At 39.3% G+C, this 18961-nt stretch overlaps 1 protein-coding gene across 3 annotated transcripts in view; it reads left to right on the top strand.

Moving 5' to 3' along the window:
- The first annotated feature begins 1081 nt into the window (after window positions 1-1081).
- Window positions 1082-18961, top strand: part of LOC129468897 (cytochrome P450 2C9) — a 47448-nt gene continuing 29568 nt past the window's right edge. The window contains exons 1-5 of one of the 3 annotated variants that reach the window (XM_055254844.2): window positions 1082-1249; window positions 4236-4398; window positions 4569-4718; window positions 10132-10292; window positions 11462-11638. In XM_055254844.2, coding sequence (XP_055110819.1) covers window positions 1082-1249; window positions 4236-4398; window positions 4569-4718; window positions 10132-10292; window positions 11462-11638 — 819 coding nt within the window. Of the gene's footprint in view, window positions 1281-4235; window positions 4399-4568; window positions 4719-10131; window positions 10293-11461; window positions 11639-18961 lie in introns of all 3 variants that reach the window. The other 2 variants (XM_055254851.2, XM_055254859.2) reach the window with 2 other exon arrangements.

Raw genomic sequence — 18961 nt, 5'->3', positions numbered from 1 at the left:
CTGGAGGTGACTGGGAGGTCGAGAAGCCCTAGTTTCTCAAAACCTTAGCACCAAATCCTTCCCTCAGTTACACTGAGCATTTCACCTCTGCAGTGATGGAGAGGGGAGATCCTTTATTTCTTCTCATGAGCATCTCTTGTGCTGTTTTCCTTAGAGACAAATAAGGGGTTCTATTTAATGTGAAGCCTGTTTTATGAACAGAATAAATGTGGTGTATATTCAGAATAACTAATGTTTGGAAGTTTGTTTTGTTTTGCTAAAATTGTTCTCAAGGCAGCTCTGGTGGAAGAGATAATACACCACGATGGGCATCAGAAGACCTCAGCTCAAATCCCAGTTCTGCCAGCTATGAGCTGTGTGGCACCAACAGGTGTCCTGTTCTCCCAGGGTCTCCCTTTTCCCATTTGAAAAATAAAAACTAACAATTCCTGCCTTCACGTGTTTTTTTAGGGGGTTTAATTGTAAAGGTGTTTATATCTGCTAAGGTAATTTACTTGATGTATGTTTGGTTATTTAAGATATATGAGTTATGTTAGCTATTTCATGTTTAGGCTGCTGTATTTTTAGTAGGCTCTATTAAATATTTGAAAGGATTTCATTAAAAAGAACAAAGTCTCCTAATCTTTGATATAGCATTGACATACTTTTTAAATATATGAGGCATAGAATACATCCATTTCCCTCAATATCATAAATTCCCAAATGGTTATTAATCTAAGAATTCAGAATTTTGAGTAATTGCTTTTGCATCAGATTATTTACTTCAGTGCTCTCAATTATGATGGTACATTGGAACCATCTGGGTTAACATTTGTTTTTTATTACCAATACCTAGGCTCCAACCAAGTACAGTGAAACTGGAATGTACAGAGTGGACACTGGAATGAAGGAGAACAAGACCAAAGGACATTTTATTTTTATCTCTATCAGTGGGTCAAAGTCCTTTCAGAAGGAGCATATAGTGGACCTAGGTGATTGGTCACTTTATCCATCAAAGAGGCACTAACTGAATTACCATGGAGTGTTATAAAAGGCTTGGAGTGCAAGCCCACGGTTGTCTTAACAAGAAGAGAAGGCTTCAATGGATTCTCTTGTGGTCCTTGTGCTCTGTCTCTCCTGTTTGCTTCTCCTTTCACTCTGGAGACAGAGGTCTGGGAGAGGAAAACTCCCTCCTGGGCCCACTCCTCTCCCAGTGATTGGAAATATCCTACAGATAGATATTAAGGACATCAGCAAATCCTTAACCAACGTAAGTATGGTCCTTCAGTGGCTTGCAAAAGGTAAGTAAATTCACCTGTATTTTTTAAATAAAGTATATCCCTAGAGGTACGTTGTTACAGAGGTCATTGTAAAGTAAAATACTTTGAAAGGCTTTTGTTGCCTTTTCCAGTCTGTCAGTGTCAGAAATAGTGGAATGAAACCATGTATTTTGTGAGTAGAGAAAGATTTGGGTCTTTGCATGTTAGATTCAAAATAACAAGTGTCAATAGTTTGAAAAGCTGTGTTCCTTCTTCATCTCTTAACCATTTGCTATAATTTTTGGCTGAAGGTAAATGGTAAGGTATTGTGGGATCTGGCCAGCAGCCCACAATGCAACGGGGCTCTCTCTTTGTTCCCAGGCAGATCGGCAGGTTGAGAAATAATAGACACACACAAGATAGTGAAAGCTGGGTCCAGGGGGGTCACCGCCTTCTGTTCCTGCGGTGCCAACAATGCACTGGATATACCAGCATTTATTATTAAGTTTAGTGAGGGCAGGGGTAGGTTAGTGAGGGATTTAGGGTCATTTGATTATGAGGTGAGATGGTCACATGAGGATGAAGAAATTCTTATAACATTTGTATGTAGAAGTACAGTACATTTGTATGCAGAAGTACAGTATACAGAGATAAAAATTTACAATATAGTGTGTGTGTCAGTAATTTCTAACAGAGCCTTAAAACAGAAACACAATCTTTCCATAACCTATGATTAACAAGATATTAATCAGCAGTAACAATTGCAACAAAAGCTGGTTACAAACAATCCATGGAAACACGATGTGAAGCTAGACAACTAGTTAGACCAGAAATTCTCAGAAGGGACTATGCCTTAACCCTAAAGAGGCCTAGAAGAGCCGTGGCAAGATGAGGGCATTTATAGCCCTAACTTATCCATATGGACAGGTGCCCCACATGCATCCATTTATAGGTTCTCCACAAGGGTCGCATTCCATTCCCAGAGCTACAAACATCTGCTTTTCTGGGATAGGAATCTTGGTGATGTGAAACCTCCCTGACTGCACGTCCATTCATAGGCTGTCTGCAGGGGGAAGCAAATCACGCACTGTTGGCTCATTCTGGCAGTCCAACCTGGCATTGTCCTTTCACAATCCTGCATGTAATTTTGTATTTACAATAATCAGGAGCATTTCATCTTTTATTCCATAGCAATAGTTTCAGGGGGGTCTCCTTGCAGTAAGGAATGTGTTTGTTATTAGAGATTTTATTAAATAAGTCCTCTACTATATTAGCCATGTGTTTTATTCAGAATAGCCATGAAAATTGAACTTCTCTGAAGAATTAATTTATGCCTGTTGTAAAGGAAATAACTGTGGGTTCAGGACCAGCAAAAGCAGATAAATGGTAGATAAGAAGTTATAGACTTCCATTATTAGATCCACAAAGTAATGTTTTAATTATACTATAGCTACAATATATAAACCCCAAAATGACCTTAGCGTTTAGTAATGGTAGGAAGAAGGTCAGAAGATGTATAAGTATTAGGGTTTTTTCTCGAGTGAAAGATGGTTTAGCAGTATTAATATGATATGTGAACACCCTTCGTTGTGTAATAATTACCATATACAGACAGTAAAGTGCTGTGATTTGTATATTAAGCCTTATAAGCATGATGGTATGATTAGATCAAGAGAATGATGCTGTAGTTATGAAGACTACTCCTACTAGATTGATGGTAGGGGGCAGGGCAAGGTTGGCAAGACTAGCTAGGGGTCATCACATGGCTATCAGGGAGAGAAGTGTTTGAAGGCCCTGTGTTGGTAGTATGGTTTGGCTGTGAACTCGTTTGTAGTTTGAGTTTGCAAGGCAGAATAACAGGAATGAGGTTAGTCTGTGGGCAGTTATTAGGGCGGTTGCACTGGTAAAACTTCAGGGGGTTTGAATGAGAAAAGCTGTGATAACAAGTGCCATGTTGCTTATGGAAAAGTAATGAGTGATTTTAGATCAGTTTGGCACAGACAAAAGAAGCTTGTTATGATTATTTCTCATAAGGATAGTATGAGGGAGGAATAAGCTATAAACTCTCTTAGGGGGTTAAGGATTAAGGTGATTTGTATAATCCTATAGCCATCTAATTTTAGGAGTACTGCTGTGAGGACTATTGACCTGGCAATAGGGGCCTCTCTGTGGGCTTTTGGGAGTCCTAGGAGAGTCCATAGAGAGATATTTTTAGTAAAAATGCTATGATGCATGCTAATCATAAAAGGCTATTAAACCAGGAAATTGTTAGTTCTTGAAGCTGGGTGTTGGTCTTAAGGTGGACTCAAGAGTGCTGATAAATTTCTTAAGCATCAGTGTTTGAATAAGAAGAGTTTCAAATTTGGGTCTTCTGTATATTAGCTGTGAGACACTGAAAATGAATTTGTCATTCTCTGAGCTCAGTTTTTTTTTTTTTTTTTTTGAGATGGAGTCTTGCTGTGTAGCTCAGGCTGGAGTGCAGTGGCATGATCTTGGCTCACTGCAACCTCCAACTCCCAGGTCCCCATTCAAGCAATTCTCCTGCCTCAGTCCCCCAAGTAGCTGGCATTGCAGGCATGCACCACCATGCTCAGCTAATTTTTGCATTTTTAGTAGAGACGTGGTTTCACCATGTTGGCCAGGCTGGTCTTGAACTCCTGACCTTGTGATCCACCTGCCTTGGCCTCCCAAAGTGTTGGGATTACAGGTGGGAGCCACCGCACCTGGCTGTTTGTTTAAAATAAAGTAAATAGACATGCTGAATATGTTGATGTGAGTATTAATTGTAATCTGTGTAGCAATTGTCTGACCATTGCCTTGAACATCTGAGTGGCAAGTATAATCGTCATCATGTTTATATTTAAAATTCAGAAATATTTGAAGCCTGTGTGGCTGAATAAAAGCCTACAAATACAATGAAAATATCATGCTGAGTCAGGCTTAGTAAATGGACAAAATAGTGACTTCATTTGCTGTTATCTATATCTACTTTCCTAGCTCTCAAAGGTCTATGGCCCTGTGTTCACTCTGTATTTTGGCCTGAAACGTGTGGTGGTGCTGCATGGATATGAAGCAGTGAAGGAAGCCCTGATTGATCTTGGAGAGGAGTTTTCTGGAAGAGGCCTTTTCCCACTGGCTGAAAGAGCTAACAGAGGATTTGGTAGGTGTACATGTGCCTGTTTCAGCATTGGTCTTGGGGATGGGGAGGATGGAAAACAGACTTACAGAGCTCCTCGGGCAGAGCTTGGCCCATCCACGTGGCTGCCCAGTGTCAGCTTCCTCTTTCTTGCCTGGGATCTCCCTCCTAGTTTCTGTTTCTCTTCCTGTTAGGAGTCATTTTCAGCAATGGAAAGAGATGGAAGGAGATCCGGCGTTTCTCCCTCATGACGCTGCGGAATTTTGGGATGGGGAAGAGGAGCATTGAAGACCGTGTTCAAGAGGAAGCCCGCTGCCTTGTGGAGGAGTTAAGAAAAACCAAGGGTGGGTGACCCTCCTCCATATCACTGACCTTACTGGACTACTATCTTCTCTACTGACATTCTTGGAAACATTTCAGGGGTGGCCATATCTTTCATTATGAGTCCTGGTTATTAGCTCATGTCAAGTGGGGGTTTGAAGCTGAGAGCCAAGGGAATTTGCACATATTTGTGCTGTGTGTGTACAGGCATGATTATGCATACAGTGTGGGTATAAAAGGTTAATTTAATCCCATGTTCTCCTGAACTTTGCTTTTTTGCTTTCAAATAAGAAATCATGAATATAGATTTTGAGTTCATTTTTTGAAAGAGCTAAAGAGCAGTGTTTTTCCCATTACCTATTCCAGAACATGTCACCAGAGAATACTTGACAAGTGGACATGGTAGGAATGGCCCTGTCACACCCATATGGAGCATGAACCAAATGGCATGTGCTTTTATTTAATTGGACTATGTTTGTATGGTCAGCCTCACTGACTTGTCTGGGGTTTCTTTGAGGCCCATGCTTGCCGTTCTGGCCAGTAATGACATTCTACAGTTTTTATTGCTTAGGCATAACTTAGTGCAGTTCTCATCAATTATTATTTCTCTGTAAACACAGCATTATTTAAACAATAGTATTAATTATTTCTTGTTACTCTATTGATTTATATATTTTCAGTAAATACATGCTGTAGCATAATTCTGTGAAATACACAAATGTCAATTTATAAAATGATTTATTTAACTAGATTTTAATTATTAGTAATAACTCTCTAATCTGCATTCCCTATGTATAATTTTCCTCTGTTTCAGTTTTGCTTGTCTCTTTCCAACCATATTTATGAAATTTTGGCTTAGAAATTTGTTAATTTTTTTTTTCCACTGCCAACTCTACTCATCTATGAAGTTTTACAATGAATCTGTTTATCAGCTTGGATACCAAATTACCTTGTTTTTAAATTCTGTTTTCCCAATGAAGTGAAAGGCTGAAAATCAGATTAATCTGTGAATGACACACACAAACTAACAGATTTCCAACTGTTCAATGCCTGGCCATTCATTCAGAGTACTTTTGATTAAAGTCACTATTTAGGGCCTATAGATATCAGGGAAATTCAGCCCTGATATTTCAACATGAGTTGAATATCACTCAAGTTGAATATTTCTATTCTTCCTAAGTGTTGGCTGGTCTGAGAAACAAAGGGAAAGAGTACAAAAGAGAGAAATTTTAAAGCTGGGTGTCCAGGGGAGACATCACATGTCGGCAGGTTCCATGATGCCCCCCAAACCACAAAACCAGCAAGATTTTATTAGTGATCTTCAAAAGGGGAAGGAGTGTGCAAATAGAGTGTGGGTCACAGAGATCACATGCTTCACAAGGTAATAAAATATCACAAGGCAAATGGAGGCAGGGCGAGATCACAGGACTGGGGTGAAATTAAAATTGCTAATGAAGTTTCGGGCACTGATTGTCATTGATAACATCTTATCTGGAGACAGGGTTTGAGAGCAGACAACCAGTCTGACCAAAATTTATTAGGCAGGAATTTCCTCATCCTAATAAGCCTGGGAGCACTACGGGAGACTGGGGCTTATTTCATCCTTAATCTACAACTGTAAAAGACAGACGTTCCCAGAGCATCCATTTTAGAGACCTCCCCTTGGGAACGCATTCTTCTCAGGGATGTTCCTTGCTGAGAAAAAGAATTCAGTGATATTTCTCCTATTTGCTTTTGAAAGAAGTGAAATATGGCTCTGTTCCACTCAGCCCACAGGCAGCCAGACTTCAAGGTTATCTCACTTGTTCCCAGAACATCGCTGCTATCCTGTTCTTTTTTCAAGATGCCCAGATTTCATATTGTTTAAACAATTTGTGCAGTTAACACAATCATCACAGGGTCCTGAGGTGACATTCATCCTCAGCTTAGGAAGATGATGGGATTAAGAGATTAAAGTAAAGACAGGCATAGGAAATCACAAGAGTATTGATTGGGGAAGTGATAAGTGTCCATGAAATCTTCACAATTTATGTTCAGAGACTGCAGTAAAGACAGGTGTAAGAAATTATAAAAGTATTAATTTGGGGAACTAATGAATGTCCATGAAATCTTCACAATTTATGTTCTTCTGCCATGGCTTCAGCTGGTCCTCCATTCAGGGTCCCTGACTTCCTGAAACATATAGATGTGAATTTGGGAGCTCTTTAAATATAAAGTTAATATCTCAAAATAATAAGAGCTATTTATGACAAACCCATAGCCTATATCATATTGAATGGGCAAAAGCTAGAAGCATTCCCTTTGAAAACTGGCACAAGACAAGGATGCCCTCTCTCACCACTCTTATTCAACATAGTATTGGAAGTTCTGGCCAGAGCAATCAGTCAAGAGAGTATTCAAATGGGAAGAGAAGAAGTCAAATTGTCTCTGTTTGCAGGCAACATGACTGTATACTTAGAAACCTCATCATCTCAGCCCCAAAACTGTTTAAGCTGATAAGAAACTTCAGCAAGGTCTCAGGATACAAAATCAATGTGCAAAAATAACAAGCATTCCTATAGACCAATAATAGACAAGCCGAGAGCCAAATCATGAGTGAACTCCCATTCACAATTGCTTCAAAAAGAATAAAATGCCTACTTACACAACTTACAAAGGATGTGAAGGACCTCTTCAAGGAGAACTACAAACCACTGCTCAAGGAAATGAAAGGTGACACAAATGGAAAAAAATTCCGTGCTCATGAATAGAAAGAATTGATATTGTGAAAATAGCCATACTGCCCAAAGTAATTCATAGATTCAATGCTATACCCATCAAGGTATCATTGACTTTCTTCGCAGAACTAGAAAAGAATACTTTAAATTTCATATGAAGCAAAAAAAGAGCCTGTATAGCCAAGACAATCCTAAGCAAAAACAAAGCTGGAGGCATCATTCTACCTGACTTCAAACAATACTACAAGGCTACAGTAACCAAACAGCATGGTACTGGGAAAACTGACTAGCCATATGCAGAAAACAGAAACTGGACCCATTCCTTATACCTTATACAAAAATCAACTCAAGATGGATTAAACACTCAAACATAAAACCTAAAACCATAAAAACTCCAGAAGAAAACCTAGGCAATACCATTCAGGACATAGACATGGGCCAAGAATTTGTGACTAAAACACAAAAAGCAATGGCAACAAAAGCCAAAATTTACAAATGGGATCTAATTAAACTACAGTGCTTCTGCACAGCCAAAGAAACTAGCATCAGAGTGAACAGGCAACCTACAGAATGGGAGAAATTTTTTGCAACCTATCCATCTGACAAAGGGCTAATATCCAGAATCCACGAGGAACTTAAATTTACAAGAAAAAAAGAAATATCCCCATTGAAAATGGACAAAGGATATGAACAGACACTTCTCAAAAGAAGACATTTATGCAGCCAGCAAACATATGAAAAAAAGCTTATCAACACTGGTCATTAGAGAATGCAAATCAAAACTAAAATGAGATACCATCTCACGCCAGTTAGAATGGTGATCCTTAGTAAGTCAGGAAACAACAGATGTTGGTGAGAATGTTGAGAAATATGAACCCTCTTACACTGTTGGTAGGAGTGTAAATTAGTTCAACCATTGTGGAAGACAGTGTGGTGATTCCTCAAGGATCTAGAACTAGAAATTCCACTTGACTCAGCAATCCCATTACTGGGTATATGCCCAAAGGATTATAAATGATTCTACCATAATGACACATGCCTATGTATGTTTATTGTGGCACCATTCACAATAGCAAAGACTTGGAACCAACCCAAATGCCCATCAATGATGGACTGGATAAAGAAAATGTGTCACATATACACCATGGAATACTACACAGCCATAAAAAAGGATGAGTTCCTTTCCTTTGCAGGAACATGGATGAAGCTGGAAATCATCATCCTCAGCAAACTAACACAGGAACAGAAAACCAAACTCCACGTTTGCACTCATAAATGGGAGTTGAACAATGAGAACACATGGACACAGGGAGGGGAACATCACACATGGGACCTGTTGGGGCATGGGGGCCCAGTAGGGAGACAGCATTAGGACAGAGACCTAATGCATGTGGGGCTTAAAACCTAGATGGCAGGTTCATAGGTGCAGCAAACCACCATGGCACATGTATACCTATGTAACAAACCTGCACATTCTGCACATGTATCCTAGAACTTAAAGTAAAATAAAAGAAAATTTAAAAAATATAAAGTTTATCAATCACTTGATTATAACAACTTCATTTCAAAGATCCTCACCAAACAAGAAAACCTTTCCTATAATTTAATTTATTTAGCTATTAAATGATAGGCTGGGCCTAATCAATATCAAATTAAATAGCTTAAATTTGCAGGATGATTAGAGATGATGGGCATTTAGTTCCTAAAGAAGAAAATTCATTTTTAAAAAGCTACAGAAGAAAAAAACTCCACTTATCAATTTACACTTTCTTGTTTGCCTTACCTGGGATTTATATTTAAAATAAAATTTTTGGCCAGGCAAGGTGGCTCATGCCTATAATCCCAGCACTTTGGGAGGCCAAGGCTGGCGGATCACCTGAGGTTGGGAGTTCAAGACCAGCCTGACCAACATGAAGGAACCCGTCTCTACTAAAAATACAAAATCAGCCGGACGTGGTGGCACATACCTGTAATCCCAGCTACCTGGGAAGCTCAGGTGGAGAATTGCTTGAACCCAGGAGGCAGAGGTTGCGGTGAGCTGAGATCGTGCCATTGCATTCCAACCCAGGCAACAAGAGTGAAACTCCATCTCAAAACAAACAAACAAAAAACAAAAACAACAAACAACAACAACAAAGTTTTCATTTAATTTTTTGACAAACTAATCTATGTTAGGCATATTATTCATTTATATTTGTTTTCCTTCTCATAAAACACATTCTTCTTCTTACATTTACTTTCTTAAATACAGGAATTCACCCACAGTCTCTTTGGTTCCTCTCTACTGGTTCAACACATGACTCTTTCAGCTATTCATTATATATAAAAAGCTTTGAAATCTCCAACTATTCTTGCCCTTTCCATCTCAGTGCCTTGTTGTCTACAGACTTTGCAGACTGATGTGATTCCCTCTGAAACATGAAGTGTTAGGTTTTTAGAAAATGTCTTTTTGTTCTTTCCAAAGTAAAGTACAAATAGGCTGGGAATGTAAATTTAGCATTTGAACAACCATTATTTAACCAGCTAGGTTGTAATGGTCAACTCAGGATTAATGTAAAAGTGAAGTGTTGATTTTATGCATGCCGAACCCTTTTTTGCTGTTAAGGGAATTTGTAGGTAAGATAGTGCTTAAAATTTCTAAACTACTATTATCTGTTAACAAATACAGTGTTTTATATCTGAAGTTTAATAGTATTTTAAATTGTTTCTAATTCTTTAGCCTCACCCTGTGATCCCACTTTCATCCTGGGCTGTGCTCCCTGCAATGTGATCTGCTCCATTATTTTCCATAAACGTTTTGATTATAAAGATCAGCAATTTCTTAACTTGATGGAAAAGTTGAATGAAAACGTCAAGATTCTGAGCAGCCCCTGGATCCAGGTAAGGCGAAGATTTTTGCTTTCTGAGAAACCACTTATGCTCTTATTTTTCTGACAAATCCAAAATTCTATATGGATCAAGCTCTGAAGTGCATTTTTGAATGCTACAGTGTTGCCTAGACAGCCATGGGGTGAATATCTGGGAAAGATGGCCAAGCCCTTTATTTTATGCATGGGAAATAAATGCCTCAATATAGGCCTGATTTCTAAGCCCATTAGCTCCCTCATCAATGTTTTTTCTGCTAAACTCCAAAGTCCTGTTTCTATAAAGTACATTTTTGACAGCCCCAAAGCGTGCTTATATCACTCCATGGATATCCAGGCACTTTGGAGGCTTCCATTACTCACTAGACTTGTCCTTCAATTCACACTTTGTCATGTTATGTGGCAGAAATATCCTAATTTAAAAGACATTATCTCCTTCAAGGAGGGAGAATATTTGGAACCATGGAAGCTGCCAAGAAACACTGAATAGGGCAGGGGTGTTTCATATCTCAGTTGGGATTCTAGCTGATGAGATAAATGCGTTAGGAATGACAAAATTATTGGTTTTATGGTGTATGAACCATAAACAGACATCACACTTATACCCTGTGCTGAGTTGGCATGTTTTATACTCTGCCTAAATAATAATTGTGTGATTTTATAGAAGTCATTTAACTGCTCTGGTGCACAGTTGGAATTTGAGGTATCTTTGAGCCCCTCCTACTTCTAAAATACTAATTCCATTTCAGAGTCTGCTTGATAGAAATCAATATAGTAGGGACTAACTTTGTATTATCAATCAGGTTGTCCAAATTCTTTTAACCTATGCTGTCATCTACAAAACGTGAATGTAGTAATTCATGCCATCTTATATTTCAAGATTGTAGAGAAGAATTGTAAAAAGTAACAGAATTAATATAAAGATGCGTTTATAGTATAAAAAGGAGGTACGAGTCTAGGAAATGATTATCATATGGTTAGAATTGATTTTCTGGTCAGAATTTTCTTTCTCAAATCTTTTATAATCAGAGAATTACTACATATGTACAATAAAAATTTCCGCATCAAGATACACAATATATTTTCTTTATATTTATAACTGCAATTTACAACCAGTGCTTGCTATATGGTATGCATGCTTTTATTAAAATCTTTTAATTTAATAAATTTATCATTTTCTCTTAGATCTACAATAATTTTTCTCCTATCATTGATTATTTCCCGGGAACCCATAAAAAATTACTTAAAAACGTTGCTTTTGTGAAAAGTTATATTTTGGAGAAAGTAAAAGAACACCAAGAATCTATGGACATGAACAACCCTCAGGACTTTATTGATTGCTTCCTGATCAAAATGGAGAAGGTAAAATGTTTTATTTATTTATTTATTTTTATTTATTTATTTATTTATTTTATTATTATACTTTAGGTTATAGGGTACAAGTGCACAATCTGCAGGTTTGTTACATATGTATCCATGTGCCATGTTGGTTTGCTACACCCATTAACTCGTCATTTAGCATTAGGTATATCTCCTAATGCTATCCCTCCCCCCTCCCCCCACCCCACAACAGCCCCCAGAGTGTGATGTTCCCCTTCCTGTGTCCATGAGTTCTCATTGTTCAATTCCCACCTATGAGTGAGAACATGCGGTGTTTGGTTTTTTGTCCTTTTGATAGTTTACTGAGAATGATGTTTTCCAGTTTCATCCATGTCCCTACAAAGGACATGAACTCATCATTTTTTATGGCTGCATAGTATTCCATGGTGTATATGTGCCACATTTTCTTAATCCAGTCTATCCTTGTTGAACATTTGGGTTGGTTCCAAGTCTTTGCTATTGTGAATAGTGCCGCAATAAACATACGTGTGCATGTGTCTTTATAGCAGCATGATTTATAGTCCTTTGGGTATATACCCAGTAATGGGATGGCTGGGTCAAATTGTATTTCTAGTTCTAGATCCCTGAGGAATCGCCACACTGACTTCCACAATGGTTGAACTAGTTTACAGTCCCACCAACAGTGTAAAAGTGTTCCTATTTCTCCACATCCTCTCCGGAGCACCTATTGTTTCCTGATTTTTTAATGATGGCCATTCTAACTGGTGTGAGATGATATCTCACTGTGGTTTTGATTTGCATTTCTCTGATGGCCAGTGATGATGAGCATTTCTTCATGTGTTTTTTGGCTGCATAAATGTCTTCTTTTGAGAAGTATCTGTTCATGTCCTTTGCCCACTTTTTGATGGGGTTGTTTGTTTTTTTCTTGTAAATTTGTTTGAGTTCATTGTAGATTCTGGATATTAGCCCTTTGTCAGATGAGTAGGTTGCAAAAATTTTCTCCCATTCTGTAGGTTGCCTGTTCACTCTGATGGTAGTTTCTTTGGCTGTGCAGAAGCTCTTTAGTTTAATTAGATCCCATTCGGCAATTTTGGCTTTCGTTGCCATTGCTTTTGGTGTTTTAGACATGAAGTCCTTGCCCACACCTATGTCCTGAATGGTATTGCCTAGGTTTTCTTGTAGGATTTTAATGGTTTTAGGTCTAACATATAAGTCTTTAATCCATCTTGAATTAATTTTTGTATAAGGTGTAAGGAAGGGATCCAGTTTCAGCTTTCTACATATGGCTAGCCAGTTTTCCCAGCACCATTTATTAAATAGGGAATCCTTTCCCCATTTCTTGTTTTTGTCAGGTTTGTCAAAGGTCAGATAGTTGTAGATATGCGGCATAATGTCTGAGGGCTCTGTTCTGTTCCATTGATCTATGTCTCTGTTGTGGTACCAGTACCATGCTGTTTTGGTTACTGTAGCCTTGTAGTATAGTTTGAAGTCAGGTAGCGTGATGCCTCCAGCTTTGTTCTTATGGCTTAGGATTGACGTGGCGATGCAGGCTCTTTTTTGGTTCCATATGAACTTTAAAGTAGTTTTTTCCAACTCTGTGAAGAAAGTCATCGGTAGATTGATGGGGATGGCATTGAATCTATAAATTACCTTGGGAAGTATGGCCATTTTCACGATATTGATTCTTCCAACCCATGAGCATGGAATGTTCTTCCATTTGTTTGTATCCTCTTTTATTTCATTGAGCAGTGGTTTGTAGTTCTCCTTGAAGATGTCCTTCACATCCCTTGTAAGTTGGATTCCTAGGTATTTTATTCTCTTTGAAGCAATTGTGAATGGGAGTTCACTCATGATTTGGCTCTCTGTTTGTCTGTGATTGGTGTACAAGAATGCTTGTGATTTTTGTACATTAATTTTGTATCCTGAGACTTTGCTGAAGCTGCTAATCAGCTTAAGGAGATTTTGGGCTGAGATGATGGGGTTTTCTAGATATACGATCATGTCATCTGCAAGCAGGGACAATTTGACTTCCTCTTTTCCTAATTAAATACCCTTTATTTCCTTCTCCTGCCTGATTGCTCTGGCCAGAACTTCCAGCACTATGTTGAATAGGAGCGGTGAGAGAGGGCATCCCTGTCTTGTGCCAGCTTTCAGAGGGAATGCATCCAGTTTTTGCCCATTCAGTATGATATTGACTGTGGGTTTGTCATAGATAGCTCTTATTATTTTGAGATACATCTCATCAATACCTAATTTATTGAGAATTATTGAAATTCTCTTTTTTGGTTATGTCTCTGCCGGGCTTTGGTATCAGGACGATGCTGGCTTCATAAAATGTGTTAGGGAGGATTCTGTCTTTTTCTGTCAATTGGAATAGTTTCAGAAGGAATAGTACCAGTTCCTCCTTGTACCTCTGGTAGAATTCCACTGTGAATCCATCAGGTCCTGGACTCTTTTTGGTTGGCAAGCTATTGATTATTGCCACAATTTCAGAACCTGTTATTGGTCTATTCAGAGATTCAACTTCTTCCTGGTTTAGTCTTGGGAGGGTGTATTTGTCGAGGAATTTATCCATTTCTTCTAGATTTTCTAGTTTATTTGCATAGAGGTGTTTGTAGTATTCTCTGATGGTAGGTTGTATTTCTGTGGGATCGGTGGTGATATCCCCTTTTTCATTTTGTATTGCATCTATTTGATTCTTCTCTCTTTTATTCTTTATTAGTCTTGCTAGCGGTCTATCAATTTTGTTGATCCTTTCAAAAAACCAGCTCCTGGATTCATTAATTTTTTGAAGGGTTTTTTGTGTCTCTATTTCCTTCAGTTCTGCTCTGATTTTAGTTATTTCTAGCCTTCTGCTAGCTTTTGAGTGTGTTTGCTCTTGCTTTTCTAGTTCTTTTAATTGTGATGTTGGGGTGTCAGTTTTGGATCTTTCCTGCTTTCTCTTGTGGGCATTTAGTGCTATAAATTTCCCTCTACACACTGCTTTGAACGTGTCCCAGAGATTCCGGTATGTTGTGTCTTTGTTCTCGTTGGTTTCAAAGAACATCTTTATTTCTCCCTTCATTTCATTATGTACCCAATAGTCATTCAGGAGCAGGTTGTTCAGTTTTCATGTAGTTGAGCAGTTTTGAGTGAGTTTCTTAATCCTGAGTTCTAGTTTGATTGCACTGTGGTCTGAGAGACAGTTTGTTATAATTTCTGTTCTTTTACATTTGCTGAGGAGAGCTTTACTTCCAACTATGTGGTCAATTTTGGAATAGATGTGGTGTGGTGCTGAAAAAATGTACATTCTGTTGATTTGGGGTGGAGAGTTCTGTAGATGTCTATTAGGTCCACTTTGTGCAGAGCTGGGTTCAATTCCTGGATATCCTTGTTAACTATCTGTCTAGTTGATTTGTCTAGTGTTGACAGTGGGGTGTTAAAATCTCCCATTATTATTGTGTGGGAGTTTAAGTCCCTTTGTAGGTCACTCAGGACTTGCTTTATGAATCTGGGTGCTCCTGTGTTGGGTGCATATATATTTAGGATAGTTAGCTCTTCTTATTGAATTGATCCCTTTACCATTGTGTAATGGCCTTCTTTGTCTCTTTTGATCTTTGTTGGTTTAAAGTCTATTTCATCAGAGACTAGGATTGCAACCCCTGCCTTTTTTGTTTTCCATTTGCTTGATAGATCTTCCTCCATCCCTTTATTCTGAGTCTATGTGTGTCTCTGCACGTGAGATGGGTTTCCTGAATACAGCACACTGATGTGTCCTGACTCCTTATCCAGTTTGCCAGTCTGTGTCTTTTAATTGGAGCATTTAGCCCATTTACATTTAACATTAATATTGTTATTTGTGAATCTGATCCTGTCATTATGATGTTAGTTGGTTATTTTGCTCGTTAGTTGATGCAGTTTCTTCCTAGCCTCAATGGTCTTTACAATTTGGCATGTTTTTGCAGTGGCTGTTACCAGTTGTTCCTTTCCATATTTAGTGCTTCCTTCAGGAGCTCTTTTAGGGCAGGCCTGGTGGTGACAAAATCACTCAGCATTTGCTTGTCTATAAAGTATTTTATTTCTCCTTCACTTATGAAGCTTAGTTTGGCTGGATATGAAATTCTGGGTTGAAAATTCTTTTCTTTAAGAATGTTGAATATCAGCACCCACTCTCTTCTGGCTTCTAGAGTTTCTGCCGAGAGATCAGCTGTTAGTCTGATGGGCTTCCCTTTGTGGGTAACCCGACCTTTCTCTCTGGCTGCCCTTAACATTTTTTTCTTCATTTCAACTTTGGTGAATCTGACAATTATGCGTCTTGGAGTTGCTCTTCTCGAGGAGTATCTTTGCGTCGTTCTCTGTATTTCCTGAATCTGAATGTTGGCCTGCCTTGCTAGATTGGGGAAGTTCTCCTGGATAATATATTGCAGAGTGTTTTCCAACTTGGTTCCATTCTCCCCGTCATTTTCAGGTACACCAATCAGACGTAGGTTTGGTCTTTTCACATAGTCCCAAATTTCTTGGAGGCTTTGTTCATTTCTTTTTATTCTTTTTTCTCTAAACTTCCCTTCTCAGTTCATTTCATCTTCCATCAGCGATACCCTTTCTTCCAGTTGATCGTGTTGGCTACTGAGGCTTCTGCAATCTTGGCGTAGTTCTTGATACTTGGCTTTCAGCTCCATCAGCTCCTTTAAGCCCTTCTCTCCATTGGTTATTCTAGTTATCCATTCTTCTAATTTTTTTTCAAAGTTTTTAACTTCTTTGCTATTGTTTTGAATTTCCTCCCGTAGCTCAGAGTAGTTTGATCATCTGAAGACTTCTTCTCTCAACTCATCAAAGTCATCCTCCATCCAGCTTTGTTCCATTGCTTGTGAAGAACTGTGTTCCTTTGGAGGAGGAGAGGTGCTCTGCTTTTTAGAGTTTCCTGTTTTTCTGCTCTGTTGTTTCCCCATCTTTGTGGTTTTATCTACTTTTGGTCTTTGGTGATGGTGATGTACAGATGGGTTTTTGGTGTGGATGTCCTTTCTGTTTGTTAGTTTTCCTTCTACTGGGCAGGACCCTCAGCTGCAGGTCTGTTGGAGTTTACTAGAGGTCCACTCCAGACCCTGTTTGGCTGGGTGTCAGTAGCAGTGGCTGCAGAACAGTGGATTTTCATGAGACCACAAATTCAGCTGTCTGATAGTTCTTCTGGACGTTTTGCCTTAGAGGAGTACACGGCCGAGTGAGGTGTCAGTCTGTCCCTACTGGGGGGGTGCCTCCCAGTTAGGCTGCTCAGGTGTGAGGGACCCACTTTAGGAGGCAGTCTGTCCGTTCTCAGATTTCCAGCTGTGTGCTGGGAGAACCACTACTCTCTTCAAATCTGTCAGTCAGACAGGGACATTTAAGTCTGTGGAGGTTCCTGCTGAGTTTTTGTTTGTCTGTGCCCTGCCCCCAGAGGTGGAGCCTACAGAGGCAGGCAGGCCTCCTTGAGCTGTGGTGGGCTCCACCCAGTTCGAGCTTCCTGGCTGCTTTGTTTACCTAAGCAAGCCTGGGCAATGGTGGGTGCCCCTCCCCCAGCCTCGCTGCCGCATTACAGCTTGATCTCTGACTGCTGTGCTAGCAATCAGGGAGACTCTGTGGGCGTAGGACCCTCCAAGCCAGGTGTGGGACACAATCTCCTGGTGTGCCGTTTTCCAGGCCCATTGGAAAAGCTCAGTATTAGGGTGGGACTGACCCGATATTCCAGGTGCTGTCTGTTACCCCTTTCTTTGACTAGGAAAGGAAACTCCCTGACCCCTTGCACTTCCCGAGTGAGGCAATGCCTCGCCCTGCTTTGGCTCATGCATGGTGCACTGCACCAACTGTCCTGCACTCACTGTTTGGCACTCCCTAGTGAGATGAAACCGGTACCTCAAACAGAAATGCAGAAATCACCCATCTTCTGTGTCACTCAGACTGGGAGCTGGAGACCGGAGCTGTTCCTATTCGGCCATCCTGGCTCCACCCCCCATATAATTTATTATTTTAGTGGGCACAACAATTGTACATATTTATGGGGTGTACTGTAATATTTCAGTACATGTATACAATGTGTAATGATCGAGCAGGATGATTAACATATCTATAACCTCAAATGTTTTTCATTTCCTTGTGCTGGAAACATTAAAAATCTAGTCTTCTAGCTCTTTTAAAATATACAATAAAGTGTTGTTAATTATGGTCACCCTATACTGCTATATAATACTATAACTTATTCCTTTTATATAGCTGAACTTTTGTATTTGTTAACAACTTCTCGCTATCTCCCTTACTTCTCTACCTCTACTATCTATTCTGCTATTTCTTTTCTTTATTGCACTCTAAGTTCTGGGATACATGTGGAGAACATGCAGGTTTGTTACATAGGTATACATGTGCCATGGTGGTTTGCTGCACCCAACAACATGTCATCTACATTAGGTATTTCTCCTAATGCTGTCCCTCCCCTTGCCCCCCAACCCCTCGACAGGCCCTGGTGTGTGATGTTCCCCTCCCTGTGTCCATCTGTTCTCATTGTTCAACTCCCAATTATAGGTGAGAATATGTGGTGTTTGGTTTTCTGTTCCCGGTTTAGTCTTGGGAGGGTGTATGTGTGAAGGAATTTATCCATTTATTCTAGATTTTCCAGTTTATTTGCATAGAGGTGTTTTTAGTATTCTCTGATGGTAGTTTGTATTCCTGTGGGGTCAGGGGTAATATCCCCTTTATTATTTTTTATTGTATCTATTTGATTCTTTTCTCTTCTTTATTAGTCTTGCTAGCTGAGTTCAAGACCTGGCTATCCTTGTTAATTTTCTGTCTCACTGATCTGTCTAATATTGAGAGTGGGGTGTTAAAGTCTCCCATTATTGTTGTTTGGGAGTCTAAGTCTCTTTGTAGGTCTCTAAGGACTTGCTTTATGAATCTGGGTGCTCCTGTATTGGGTATATATACACTTAGGATAGTTAGCTCTTCTTGTTGCATTGATCACTTTACCATTATGTAATGCCCTTCTTTGTCTTTTTTTTTATCTTTGTTGGTTTAAAGTCTGTCTTATCAGAAACTAGGATTTCAACCTCTGCTTTTTTTTGCTTTCTAATTTCTTGGTAAATCTTCTTCCATCCCTTTAATTTGAGCCTAGGTGTGTCTTTGTACATGAGATGTGTCTCCTGAATGCAGAACACTGATGGGTCTTGACTCTTTATCCAGTTTGCCAGTCTGTGTCTTTTAACTGGGGCATTTAGCCCATTTACATTTAAGGTTAATATTGTTATGTGTGAATTTGATCCTGTCATTATGATGCCAGCTGGTTATTTTGCCCATTAGTTGATGCAGTTTCTTTATAGTGTCAATGGCCTTTACAATTTGGTA

This window comes from Symphalangus syndactylus, chromosome 2 (genome assembly GCF_028878055.3).
Source record: "Symphalangus syndactylus isolate Jambi chromosome 2, NHGRI_mSymSyn1-v2.1_pri, whole genome shotgun sequence".
NCBI classification, from domain to species: Eukaryota; Metazoa; Chordata; class Mammalia; order Primates; family Hylobatidae; genus Symphalangus; species Symphalangus syndactylus.
This window is presented reverse-complemented; position numbering and strand designations above follow the sequence as displayed.